Source organism: Mirounga leonina, unplaced genomic scaffold, assembly GCF_011800145.1.
Source record: "Mirounga leonina isolate KUSES-001 unplaced genomic scaffold, KU_Mleo_1.0 Mir_84, whole genome shotgun sequence".
Lineage (NCBI taxonomy): Eukaryota > Metazoa > Chordata > Mammalia > Carnivora > Phocidae > Mirounga > Mirounga leonina.
The window spans coordinates 1,218,915-1,233,737 of record NW_023270827.1 but is presented as its reverse complement, the minus strand read 5'-3'; the positions used below and the strand labels follow the sequence as shown (position 1 = coordinate 1,233,737).

General features: G+C 36.8%; 1 protein-coding gene across 1 annotated transcript in view; it reads right to left on the bottom strand.

The window, feature by feature from the left end:
• Nucleotides 1-1,197: 1,197 nt before the first annotated feature.
• The window catches only part of LOC118002893 (bromodomain adjacent to zinc finger domain protein 1A-like), a 91,795-nt gene continuing 78,169 nt past the window's right edge, over nucleotides 1,198-14,823 (bottom strand). The window contains exons 22-27 of the mRNA XM_034993505.1: nucleotides 9,492-9,739; nucleotides 9,175-9,401; nucleotides 6,732-7,201; nucleotides 4,534-4,676; nucleotides 2,637-2,724; nucleotides 1,198-2,188 (exon numbers count right to left, since the gene is read on the bottom strand). Of these exons, the coding sequence (XP_034849396.1) occupies nucleotides 1,992-2,188; nucleotides 2,637-2,724; nucleotides 4,534-4,676; nucleotides 6,732-7,201; nucleotides 9,175-9,401; nucleotides 9,492-9,739 (1,373 nt within the window). The 3' untranslated portion in view covers nucleotides 1,198-1,991. The remainder of the gene's footprint in view (nucleotides 2,189-2,636; nucleotides 2,725-4,533; nucleotides 4,677-6,731; nucleotides 7,202-9,174; nucleotides 9,402-9,491; nucleotides 9,740-14,823) is intronic.

Genomic DNA, 14,823 nt, shown 5'->3' with positions numbered 1-14,823 from the left:
CAAACTCAGTAATTCAGTAGTTAGCCAGAATTTTCCTTCTTAGTATTTAGTCTACAAGAAAAGCAAATATATAAAAATTAATATTAAAAAGTGAAGAATATTAAGTAATCAGATAATTTACTATTAAAGTGTATATTTTAGAATTCTTGTTTTTGTTTTGTTTTTTAAGATTTATTTATTTATTTATTTGACAGAGAGAGACACAGCGAGAGAGGGAACACAAGCAGGGGGAGCAGGAGAGGGAGAAGCAGGCTTCCCGCCGAGCAGGAAGCCCGACGCAGGGCTCGATCCCAGGACCCTGGGATCACGACCCGAGCCGAAGGCAGACGCTTAACCATCTGAGCCACCCAGGCGCCCCTATATTTTAGAATTCTTTCCTGAATATTTAATATACTATTAAAGTAAAATTTTCATTTTTTAAAAAAGATTTTATTTATTTATGTGACAGTGAGAGAGCGCACAAGCAGGGGGAGTGGTAGGCAGAGGCAGAAGCAGACTCCCCGCTGAGCAAGGGAGCCTCATGCAGGACTCAATCCCAGGACCCTAAGATCATGACCTGAGCCAAAGGCAGATGCCCAACCGACTGGGCCACCTAGGCGCCCCTAAGGTAAAATTTTCTAAGAAATTTGGTTATTGGCATATGAAATGATTACAAAAATACCAAGTTATAGTTGTGAACATATTCATTCAAAGAATCCAGAGAGCTGATCATCTCAAAGCATAAGAGAGAGACACGAAAGAGGGGTAACTACCCAAATAAATAAACCTAATTAAATGAGAATATAATATTGTCCAGATTTAGATGAGCAAATAGAGGGATCACTCTACTGCCTCCCAAAAAGGGAGGACATCTGTCTTTTGCATCCTAAAAGGAACAGCTACTCCTATGAAACTGAGGCCCCTCTGTATCTTCTATACCTAAGAAATAGCACTTTCTATTTTAAAAATTTTTGAGTGGTATTTTTTAACCAGGTAGGCATATTCCAAACTTTCTTTCTTCTTTTTACTGAGAATCCCGGTCACAGACTGCTACTGTTCCTCATGGGAGGTATCTTACTCCTCCAAAGGTTTGGGCTGAAAAAGATGCAAATCACTGCCATAGAGACTCACGTACAATAAAACATTAGTTCCTATGGTCAGTATGTATCATGTGTAATAGTTCAGTTCTGATTTGTAAAAATTCCAGATTCAGAATACTTGAAAAACATGTATCATTTTATTTGTACACTTAAAAAGTTGTACACAGAAACTTGTAATACAGTTCTATAAAACTGGAAGAACTGTCAGGGAAAGGGGGGGGTGTTACCTTTTATTGATTGATCATGAAGGAAGTTAGAGAAATAAAACAAAAACACAGTAAAATGTTTAAAAAAATTAAAGAACATTTTCCAGGTACAAATTTTATAAATACAAAACAAATTCACAAATTATTTTGAATGCTAAATAAATATCTAGTTAATAAACTCAGACTTAATACCTCCAGCCAGCACTGGTACAGCACTTCAAGGATATAAAATTGGATTCATTCATGTGTAGTGTTGAAAGAATGTGCTCATTAAACAATTCTTAGACATATATACTTTTCTAAACTGTGCTATAATAGAAGATGTATCTGTATACAGATAAATCTTCCTTAATACCACTTCTAAAAAAAATCAATGACAAAATAAATCACAGGTGAAAAAATACTTTCAAAGATATTGGGACACATGAATGATCTCAAAATGTACAAAAACCTCTGTAAACCAGTACTGTATCCAATACATCTATCAAACTTATTAGATACTGAACAAAACTGTAGCAAAGGAAATCTTTCCTACATTCTCCTGAGTGCTTAATATTAAAATTGAGAATATAGTGCAGGCCACACTTCAGTGTGGTCAATCAGCTGTTATTGCTTTATATATATATGTCTGCTTTAGAGCATGATTTAATGTTCCATTTTCATGAACAATTTGTTTTCCTCAAATATATCCTTTAGAAGGACAAAATTAGATTCGTGACTTTTTTGCAGCTGGTGGTGTGCTAACTTGATCCACATTCCCAGGCGTGACATGGAGTCCAAGTTTTTGAGCCTGAATATGAAAAAAGGCTTGAAGCCTAGTTCCAGCTTTTGCTTCACTTGTGTTACGAGGGTTGTACTCAAAGCAGTTCGAAAACATTAACTCAATATCATCGATAAATTCCGCTAGAAAGAAAAAACCAAATGAGATTAAAATAAAAGTACATAAACTCTAAACATAATTTTTTGTTTATATGATATCTGGAAATGACATGAAGAAAATGGAAGCCCACTTTTTTCTTTAGAAATTGAAGCCTCTGAAACAAGGCAGCAGATCTAAAGCTTTTAAAACTGTTTAACTACAAATGCTTTAACATTGTTCTACTGAAACTATGCAATTATGTAATTAGGAATGTTACATAATTGCGCACAACTTCTATTAAGATCAGATTCCACAAAATATCTAACTCATTCAAACCCCTATCCATCTTTCATCTACATAGACAAGCATTTTAGAGACCTCCTGGGATGCCAGCTACACAATCCGTTGATATACATCATTTAAATAACAAGAAAAACAGCAGTTACCTCTTTAAACAAAAATAATTATCAGAGAAAAACATAAATTACTTACATGCTAATTTATATTCACATTTGTTCACTTTTTCACGAATTATATTTAAGGCAATGGGCTTTTTGATGATGTCATAATAGTCTGGGACCTGTAAAATAATTCAAATATATCTCTCCTATAGAAAATTTATCAGAGATAAGTGGTCAAATATGTGAAGGTTCTGCACTTAAAAGCAACTGAATGTTAATCTCTGAATACTATTATTCCATTAAAACCACTTAATATGTTTCAGTCACTATAATGTTGTAGAAGCTTATCTGATACTATAAAAAATGACAACTTATTGTGAAAAGAAAAAGCTTATGATTCTGCTTGTGTGCTCTCTTTCTCTCTGTCTCTATTTCTCTCCACAGAGATACATATATGTATCTATCAAGTTATTTAATGAGCATTATTGCATTTGTAATAAATAATAAAATGTATGTAACAAAACTTAATTCAGCGCAAAAACTACTCAGGAAAAATGAGTTAGAGTCAAACTGAGATTTAATTTTTATAGGATGCTATTCAATGGTGATTAATCCTTCACATTCTTGCTCTAGCAATCTCAAAGTAGCATTCGGAAGGTATCACTTTTTCATTCAGAAGCCTTCACCTAACACACCTAACAAGTGAGACCCTTTATAATCTACTTGTGCCTCTAACACATCCGTTGTTCCATTCAAACTACCCATCGTTTCCCATATTCTCACTTCTGGGTCTTTAACTTACCATGCCCTTTTCATGCAATGTCCTTATTTCATTTCTCACTGTTGATATTCCACCTATCTTTAAGGACCAGACCAAACAGTTCTTCCATTAAAAACTTTTAAATTCCTGCTACTCCCTCCCTCCGAAATGCTCAAATCAATCTCTTTTCTTCTCTACTTCTGGAAGTCCATTAGAACTTCTATTACAGGGGGATGGGGTAACTGGGTGATGGGTACTAAGGAGGGCACGTGTGGTGATGAGCACTGGGTGGTATACGCAACTAATGGATCGTTGAACACGACATCAGAAACTAATGATGTCTATATGATGGCGACATAATAAAAAAAAGAACTAACCTGATTCTATAATAATAAAAAAAAGAACTTCCATCAGCACCGTAACACTGTCCTATCTGCTGCAGCACACGTCACGTTCTGCCCCCCGTACATAAATAACTCCAAAGCCAACTCAAACGCCTTAGTTTTAGGCCATCTGTTTCCTAAGAGTACCTATCTTCCACATTAGTGTTTTCACACCGTGGTCTCTGGACCAGCGCCATCAGCATCATTCCAGACCTAGTGAATCAAGAACTCTGGGGTGAGGACCGGTTACCTGTGTTTTAACAAGCCCGCCCAGGTGATGCTGGTGAAGTTTGAGAACAGCTGTTTTGCATAACAGAAGTCAATAGCAGCCCACAGTTGCATTAAATCTACTCATACTCAGTACACAGAATAAACACACTGAAGCTATTTCAACATTACTGTCCTCATGCATGAGAATCAGTCAGGGTTGGAAGGCGCTGAGGAGAGAATGCTCTCGAATGCCCTTGCTTTCAGTGTAGAAACTAACTTTCCAAGTGTTTAAAAAACAAAGTATATGGTGACTAATGGGTGGTTTTGACTACCTCAAAGTTGCCAAGCAGACTAAATCAGGTAATGTACATGAATACATTTTATCAGGGTTTTTTTGGTTTTTTTTTTGACAGAGAGAGACACAGCGAGAGAGGGAACAGAAGCAGTGGGAGTGGGAGAGGGAGAAGCAAGCTCCCTGCAGAGCAGGGAGCCCAATTTGGGGCTCGATCCCAGGACCCTGGGATCATGGCCTGAGCCGAAGGCAGACGCTTAACGACTGAGCCACCCAGGCGCCCCTATCAGGTTTTTTTTTAAATCTAATTTTATTTTATTACGTTCAGGTTTAATGATATTACCTGGATTTTGGAAACGAGTCTCAAAAACGGCCAGCTGTCATCATGCCGTACCAGTTCCACAACAAGTTGTTCAAAAGCAGACAATTCATGAACTCCTCCTTGTCGGCCTGAACTCCTTCGACTCAGGGTCATAGGAGAGGATTCTAAATAAATAAATAATTTTAGGTGATAACAAAGCAAAATATTTGATCACTACAAGCTAAATGGGTATAAAAATATAGCCTAAATTCAAACAGAAAATTGATATTCGATATATAGTGAGATAAATTAACTTACATTCTGAAACACGAAAATCTGGACTAAATATTCACTCTTTGTTTTAAAAAAGACTTTATTATTTATTTTTATGATTATTAATTTTTTTAAAAAAGTTTTTATTTAAGTTATCTCTACACCCAACATGGGGCTTGAACTCACGACCTCGAGATGAAGAGTTGCATGCTTTTCTGACGGAGCCAGCCCAGTACCCCTAAAGATTTTATTTTTAAGTAATCTTTATATCCAATGTGGGGCTCGAACTCACAACCCCAAGATCAAGAGTTGCATGCTCCACTGACTGAGTGAGCCAGGTGCCCCCACTATTTCCTTTCTGATCATAAAATTTCCAAATTAATTAAACATTCAGTGGGAACATGTTGTAAAAACACTGAATATAAAAGAAAATTCTTAGAACACAAAGTTTATAGATTATTTTTTAGCCCATTTTATTAAAAATATTTTTTCAACTATAATAAAAAGCAAGCAAGCAATTCTCCAGAATTTCCTGAAACACATACTTGGGAAAGCAACCTCTTCAGATCTAGCAAGTAGGCCTCTTTATAAATTACCTTGCATAAGAGAAATGTAATGTTTAATAACGAAGTAAAAGATTATCTTAAAGATAATCTCCCTATTTATTTGAGGGAGGGAGAGGGAAGGAGGGAGAGAGAGAGTAAAAGAGAGCAAGTGGGGGGGGGAGCAGAGGGAGAAGGACAAGCAGACTCCACGCTGAGCATGGAGCCTGAGGTGGGGCTTGATCCCACGACTCTGGGATCACAACCGGAGCCAAAATCAAGAGTCAGTCCCTCAACCGACTGAGTCACCCAGGCGCCCCTCTTAATTTCATATGGGGACTTCCTTAAAGCAAAATGCTTTCTCGTAAAACCTAAGGTGTATATAACAAAATCTAAAGTGTATGAATTAGTATAAAAGGGTAGCATAGTTCATATTATGAATTCAGGTGTTTAAATTCTCTACTTAAATGTAAATGCATACATTTCCCCTTTCGTTTGTCACTGGAACCAGGTTAGTAATTTTATAAATCAATCAAAATTTTTTTTCTTAGCAGAGTTTTTTAGAATACAAATGTTTTGGTATACTATGTTTCCATACAGCCTGAAGAAGAGCAAAACTGATAGGTAAGGGGATAGGAAAAGCTAAATTAGATCTTGGTGCCAAGTTACCTGATACAACACCCTTCCACCACCCTGACAATCTAGTGACTGCATAAACAGACTGTCTTCCATTCTTTCACCAAATGAACTCCTTAATCCTGTCATGTATTTGAATAATGCAATACAACCTACCTATAGTTCTTCAAGGAACAGTATCATTTTTTATGTCTAATTTCATTTTCTGGAACTATTAAAGTTTTATTACTACTGACATTAAAAGAAAAAAAAGAATAGAATCAAAGAGATAAATAGATTATTTGGATAAAGATTACTATAAACAACAATTATCAGAATTAAAAAGATAGCCGATGATCACTCCCTAACAATATTACTCCCCCATTTCTCCCCTGACCCCAAATTCAGTATGTCAGATAGGAACCTTCCCAAATAACTGAAAGTAGCTTGCCTAGGTGATGATGAGTAGGTGTATTTTAAAGGAGAAAAGGGTAGAAGAGAATGAAATGTGTTATAATGGGTTCTACTGACACTACTGAAATATTGGCCAAATCTCCCCATTAGAAACAGGACGCTGCAAATTTCTCACAACTACCTTGCCCCTACTAGAAAAATACCCATAATTTACCTTATTCCCCAAATAGCTGCCCTTTCGATGAATATTATGCTTCAGGCCAGGTTGCTCCCTAATCACTTAAGTCTATTTTAGTCACAGCCTTTAAAAAATGATGCAAAATATCTCAACACTCAATCTTCCCAAATGATTCCATTTTCTTAGGTAAGAATAATTTAAATTAGACTTCTTCATACCTGTAGATTGTCTTTTCCTTCCTCTTCTCTTGGATTCACTATCTTGGAGAGAAAGTTTTGGAGTAACATTTAGAGATCTTGACTTATCACTTGACTTTGTGGCAATGACTCTGAAGTTAGGGAAGTTGGGACTATTTTCTGGTGTATTATTAGCACTCTTCCTGCCTCTGCGTTTTCTACGAGGACTAAGTAGTTCCACAAATACATCTGCTTGCAGTGGGCTGTAACTCTGGCGAGTAGAACGACTGGCAATTCTTAAAGATTTAGTTTCTGTTGGAGGGGCAGACTTTATCTTTCTAAGGCTTCTACCAGTGGTTTTAGAGGAAACAGTTGTTTTGGGTGTACTCTGCTGACTCCTTGATGTGTATCTTCCAGGATCTTGTCGTTGGCCACGACTTGAGAAAGAAGAGCTAAGTCTCCCTCTTGTTTTAATTGGCAATCTAACTTGCGGTCTTCCTCGTTTTGGTGGGCTGTAAATATTGTTAGAAAACATAATTATTGTACAGAGAAACGATGCACATAAGATAATTTCTATTCCCCTTGTTCTACTCTTCAGCCAGTGAGTTCTACATACATTTCTTTGGTGTCCTTATGCTACAGGAGACCATCACTCTTCATTACCACTGATGCTGAGGTAATCTACAGGCTTGGTCAAAGTAGGCCCTAAACCTGTGGTTCCTGAATACCATGCTAAGAATCTCTTTGCCACCTTCTGATTCTTATTGTAAAATATAAAACTAGGTTCAATCTTTTATCTTACTTTTATTCTTAGTAAATTCTACCCCCAACATGGGGCTAGAACTCACGACCCTGAGCTCAAGAGTTACATGCTCCACTGACTGAGCCAGCCAAGCACCCCTAGGTTCGATCTTTTAATTGCCTTTAAGTTGTAGACAAGGATGAAACAACCCCTTTAAGCCTCTTTTTATCCATCTCCCCATATACCTGGGCTTCCAGTCTACCTAAAGTATTTCCAAGAATTTTCCAAATTCTTTACCTTTTTTTTTTTTTAAAGATTTTATTTATTTATTTATAGAACAGAGAGAGACACAGTGAGAGGGGGAACACAAGCAGGGGGAGTAGGAGAGGGAGAAGTAGGCTTCCCGCTGAGCAGGGAGCCTGATGCGGGGCTCGATCCTAGGACCCTGGGATCATGACCTGAGCCGAAGACAGATGCTTAATGAATGCCCCAAATTCTTTATCATCTTTATGTTTAACATAAATACTGCCCTTACAATCTACAGGGAAGACGGCTCCTGCTAGTTGGAGTGAGTAAAAAAATAACTTGCTTACAATAGATGCGGTAGCTCTCTCTACTTATCCTCTGCAGACTGGCCTTTTTGTACCTTGTCAGTTCAAAGTTGCCCTTGCTTTACATCCACTTTCCTGATTCCACATGAATGGGGTTCAAATGTTAAAAAGGTGGGGAGGTCTTAGGGACAAATAAGGGGGAGAATACTCCAGTGCTGCCACAGCAGGAATAACCAGGCCCCCAACACATTCATTAGGCCTGGGCGACACAGCTTGCTAAGCTGCAGAATATCTGGTTATATGGTAGTATAGGAGTTGTTTCTGGATGCTAATGTGGAAGGAGTATAACAATACCATGTGCCTACTGGCTTCTCTCTCTCTCCATAGATGCCGAAATCACCAATATTTGAGTATAACTCCTTGAGAAAGCAAGAGGGGCACTGGGAAGCTGCATTCATTCATCTTTACCTCATCAATATCCTCATCAAGCAGCTTATTTGCTGCTTTAGGCATAAAATTAAGTAAAATCAAACCTGATGGGGGTCTGAATTGGTATTCCTGTCCAAACGTGAACTCATATTTGATTTTATGATCTGGCTAAACTCACAAAGGTACTACACTCCCTCAGGAATAACTTCAAATGCTTAGAATACTAAAGCAAGGATAACTTTAGGCCACTATATTACACACCAGTTTTTAAAAAGTTATGGGACATTGGGGAGGGTATGTGCTATGGTGAGCACTATGAATTGTGCAGGACTGTTGAATCACAGACCTGTACACCTCTGAAACAAATAATACATTATATGTTAAAAAAAAAGAAGAAGATAGTAGGAAGGGAAAAATGAAGGGGGGAAATCAGAGGGGGAGACGAACCCTGAGAGACTATGGACTGTGAGAAGCAAACTGAGGGTTCTAGAGGGGAGGGGGGTGGGAGGATGGGTTAGCCTGGTGATGGGTATTAAAGAGGGCACGTATTGAATGGAGTACTGGGTGTTATATGCAAACAATGAATCATGGAACACTACATCCAAAACTAATGATGTAATGTATGGTGATTAACATAACATAATAAAATAAAATTAAGAAAAAAAAAGTTATGGGCCCCAATCATTCCATTTGTATTTAAGTAGTCAAGAGACTGTCTAGTTATGACTCACAAACTCTCATTTTATTGCATATCAGGACTTACCTGACTTCTTCCTCTTCTTGAGAGTCATCTTCATCTTGTTCTATCTCATACTCCTCCTCCTCACTTTGACCCTCTTCATCATCATCATCAACTTCATCATCCTCACCTTCCATACTGTCTTCCATATCTTCATCACTTTCCAAGGATGGTCTCTGTCTAGAGGAGAGTCTCCTAGAACGTTGCTTTGGCCGACACTCTGGACAAAACCAATCTCCTTCAGGCACAGTCTTGACAAATCACAGAAATGATTAGTCATCTGTCACTCAAAATCTCAACCACTCAATTCTAATCTAAGAAGTAGAAGAGGGAAAAACTACCTTGAGCTTTGGTCGAACACAGTAGGTATGATGACCCCGATCACAGCCATCACAAAGTACCATGTTTTCAGCATCGCCCTTCTTTCGGCATATCTTGCAACGAGCATTCAGTATAGATTTAGACCATATCACGCTACGATCCAAGGTGGACAGATGAAGAAAGACTTGGGATAGACTAGCAGAAGCGAGGAGAGACTCTCTCCAACGGTCCAGGACTGTTTTGTAAGAACGCCCACTGTCACTGGCATCTTAAATGAAAATGTAAAGTGATTTAAGTTTCTAGGCAAACCTCAGATATCTCCTAGAACTATTTTCTTGGTATTTTAAACAGGTTAAGATTTTAAAGTTCTTCTAAAACTCAATAAAAAGATCGTGTTGATATTAAAAACAAAACCTCATGTTCAAGAATATATTTGCTGAGCCACACCTTGTTTGTGACATAAGGAATTACTTAAATCCGTAGATCAAAAGCTTCGGGATTCCAATAGTTAAAAAGAGAAAAATAACTTAGGCAATATGTTCTCAAGCTAGTCTTTGTTATCAATTCTTGACCTGACTTAGAGAACTAGCTAAATATGATTACAAGTCAGTTACTATCCATTTGAATCAAGAATATTGTTTCCTCTTTTCAGATAAAAGATGGACTACTCTCTAAGTTAAACATCAATCATGTATGAGGTTTCTTTGGGGCTGATGAAAATTTTCTGAAATTAGATCGTGGTGAATGGCTATACAACCGTGAATATATTAAAACCCACTGAATTACACACTCTTTAAAAGGATGAATTTTATATATGTGAATATCTCAACACAGCTATTACTGAAAATATCAATTATGTAGAAATGCCAACTCTATTGTCTTCTATCTCTAAGAAAATATTTTTTAAATGAGGTAAATAAAAAATGCTAATACCCCACACTTCCCAAAAGAACTTTTAGCACCAATATTTACATAAGAACATTTGAAACTTTCTTTCATTAATAACATCATTCTTTTGTCTTCTGGACTAAAAAACTTATTAAGAGTCATTTGATTAGATGGCATTAACTAGCCAGTCTATCATTTTACATTGGCATGTGATTTCTCTCTTCAATTAATCTTCAATTATTGCTACCACTTTAGTTTTCCTGACATTATGGTTAATTATGAAAGGACTACCACATAATGTCAAAATTCTACAAGGTATATAAGACTCCATATATAGTTTGTTTCTATTATGACATATTTCCTACTATTATCCTCAAAAAAAAAGTCCTCTTGGGCAGTAGCATAATGGTTAAGGAATGTAGGCTCTGGAGTCAGTCTGCCTTGAGGTAAGTACTAGCTCCCCTAGGTGAGTGAGCTGGGTCAAGTTACTTAACTCCTCTGTGCCTCAGGCTCCCCCCAACAGTAATATGTAGATAGCATCTACTTCTGAGGGCTGTTGGGAAGATTAAGTAAAGAAACGTAAAATGCCTGTCGTGGAGTAAATACTGTTACTGTTACCATTATTCCTGCATTATACTGTCGCTCCTACGTGCAACAATTTAGAAGATACGAAACAAGTCTATTCTAGGTCCCTACATTTAAGAGATTTTTTATATAGCTGGGAGAATGAAGATATACACAAGAATTGAAGTCATAAATGAGCAGACCTGCCAAACCCTAGTAAGTCTTGAGCTCCTGTTTGTTGGGCAGGATGAGAGAGACAGGATGTGAAATCTAGGGCTCATCCAATGTGCTGAATCCTTTCAGTTCTAGCTGAAAAGCTAGAACTCCAAAAGGCTATACCCTTAAGCATCAGGGTGGAAAAGGGTACCATGAAGAAAGAAAGTAGCCAGGAAATCTGCTTTTCTGGACCTTGAAGTTGGATGGAAAGGGAAAATAAATCTACCCTGAGAACATGTAACTACAAGCAATGCGTTAAATAGTTTAAAACCTGAAAACACCTAAGATTTTTTTTTTAAGATTTTTATTTATTTATTTATTTGAGAGAGAGAATGAGAGAGACAGCATGAGAGGGGGGAGGGTCAGAGGGAGAAGCAGACTCCTTGATGAGCAGGGAGCCCGACGCGGGGCTCCATCCCAGGACCCTGAGATCATGACCTGAGCTGAAGGCAGACGCTTAACCAACTGAGCCACCCAGGTGCCCCAACACCTAAGATTTTTAAAGTGGTCCAGATTGGTACTGACCTCAGTTGAATGACAGAAACAAGTACAAATCTTTGCAAATTCTCTGAAGAAATTTCCATAGATGAAGTTGTGAGGAATGAGAGTTAATAGTCAAAACCCACGATCACATGTGGAAACAAAACATTAGAGGCAAGAGCCAGCAGAATCTGACCCATAAAGACCTGAGAGATTAGAATTAGAGAATATAAAATAACTATTTTAAATGTTTTAAGAAATAAATGTCTCAAAATGTAAGTAACCAAGCAGTTTGAAAAAGCATTAAGAACCTCCAAAAATAATTGAGAGTAATAACTCAATGACAGCAGGAAAAAATGAATGGGTCAAATGGTTCTTCAGGTAAAGTTAAAGAGAAATATTAGCAAAGTAGGAAATAAATGCAATAATACAGTCCATTTGATTTATTTCCACCCTCTCATTTTGTGTTTTCTATTTACCATGGTTTTTTGATATAAGGCTTCATGAAAAGTTCTGGCCTGAGCAGGACCTCTAAGGAAGGAGGCAACAAAAACTGCTAGTTCAAAGATCTTGAAGAAATCTTTCTGGATAAATCAGAGGACATTCTTATTAGAAAAGGCAAGAAATAAGGCTGCATACAGGCCAATGTGGAAGAGTGGAAGGAAAAAACAAATTGTGCAGAGCCTTTGGAACCTTAAAAGTCAGTGTGAATGATTTTTTTTTGAAGATTTTATTTATTTATTTGAGAGAGAGAGAGTGAGAGAGAGCATGAGCGGGGAGAGGGTCAGATGGAGAAGCAGACTCCCCGCTGAGCAGGGAGCCCGATGCAGGACTCGATCCTGGGACTCCGGGATCATGACCTGAGCCAAAGGCAGTAGCTGAATCAACTGAGCCACCCAGGCGCCCAGTTTGAATGATTTTTAACTCAAAGGTTAGTGAAACATTATGGGTTTTGACCAAATCAGTGGTAGCTCAAGGTCCAATTTTTATCCCACCTTTTTTTTTTTTTTTAAGATTTTATTTTTTATTTGCTAGAGAGAGAGAGAGAGAGCGTGCACACGCACCCAAGAGAGTGAACAAGAGCACAAGCAGGGGGAGCAGCAGGCAGAGGGAGAAGCAGGCTCCCTGCTGAGCAAGGAGCCTGATGCAGGACTCCATCCCAGGACCCTGGGATCATGACCTGAGCCGAAGGCAGCCGCTTAACTGACTGAGCCACCTAGGCATCCCTATCCCACCTACTTTTAAACGGATGTTCACATTTTCACATTTTTATATAGTACCTAAATAAGGATAAAAAACTGTATACTATTGATTCCATTTTTCTGTTAATTGTCTTGCTTCTTCTCCAGATTATAAAACTCTCAAGGGCAGAAATGTCTTATTTCTCTTTTATCTTCCATCATGCTAGCATAAATAAATTCCTCAAGAAATTAGAATTAGGATTTTACTACTATGAAATAATGGTAGTCATATGATTAAATGTTACACTGGGAGATTTCATATTGTTAACTGTCACTACATAGTAATCCATGTGACCACACTACGTAGGTTCTTCCTGGAGATAAAACAATACAGAAACTCCCACCCTATAACTCTCCCTATGCTAGTAAAAAAAAGAAAAAAAGAAAGTGGTAAATAAATACTATATGCAAAATAAGTAAACATACCTTCATCACTGTTCATCTTTTTCACTAATAACTTAAGTATACTAAGATTCACAATGTCAACTTTTTATATACCAATTTTTAAAAGTTTCATTAGCTGAGGTATGCAATGTAGAAGAAAAATGCTAGGAAGATGATATTGTTTTATAAGCTTGTCCCCCAACCTCATTCCTTTCCAAAAAAATTAAGTTCAAGGTTTTCTGTCAAAAGCTAAATATTCAAACTAGTACTCAGCAACACAGAAAGTAAAACCATAATTCTTCAAAAAGACAATATTCTTTAAAAAGTTAATTTACCATCTCTCACACTAGATTGATCCTCCTCTCTCTTTTTCTTGTCCTTTTTTTTTCTATCTCCCCTTTGATCTTTATTAATTTCTGTGTTACCTAATTTCAAATTGATAAAGTTAGTTTAAGGATTTTTTTCATAGCTTAAGGGTTTAACCATGAGCATGACTTTATAAATGATGAAATTACCAACCTAAACAAACAATTCTCACATATCTTACCTAAAATTATTCAAATATACTTCAAGTTAAAAAAAGCCTAGTTTTATTAATGTTATTAATTGGTAGAATAAAAGGGACATCCTAAGGAAGGTGGAATATAAGTAGAATTTTTATTTCTTACTTGCTTCCTCAAGAAACTGAAGTTAATCTCTGAAGCTAAACTGGGAAAATTCCTACAGTTAATTGCTATGTTAATTTGCTATGCTGAAAAATAATCAAAAGAATGGAGAATTTTAATATATATTCTATCTCAAACGTTCATAAAACAGAATCCCGTTTCTCTCCCGGATTAAGGATGTTCTTGATTACGTTGCTCTAAATATTTATATTATCTTAAAACCCCAGAGGCACCTCTATCTCTTGTTGTCCCATTCAAAACAGATCCTCCAAAGGCTTAAACATAATATAAAAAGCTACAGACATCAATTATTCTATTAACTTTTTATGGGGCAACAATGGTAGATGATAATACCCATATTATAAATGATCAACATCTAAACTTTGGTCAACATTTACCACCAAAGTAAGTTGAACTTTTCTTATTTCACCTTTTTTTAAGACCTCAAATTGAAACTGTTCCTTTTATATCCCTTAGGATGAAATGAATGTTCCAACACTGCTGTATACAACCCTGCATAAAGAACACTATAGCTCTCAGCTCTCATATAACCTACTAGATGTAAGCTGTAACATCTCCCAGTGTTAACTTTTCCCTTTTGTTTAAATATTTAATAAGATGTAATGATGAAAATATGGACACCTAAACAATTTGATTTTTTTCCCTTGAATTTATAACTAACTAACTGATGGCAGTTTCAGAAATGGAAAAATCAGCAGAATTGCATTTTATCTCTTTTGGAATCACAGAATTAATGAGTAGTAGTGAAATATTTATAAAGGCTACATAATTTACAAATAACTTTTAATTGAAATTTTAATTTTAGTAATTGTAGATTCACATGTGGTTGTAAGAAATAATAGAGAGGGATCCCTTGTATATGTAACTCGATTTAGACAAAGAAAATATTTTTT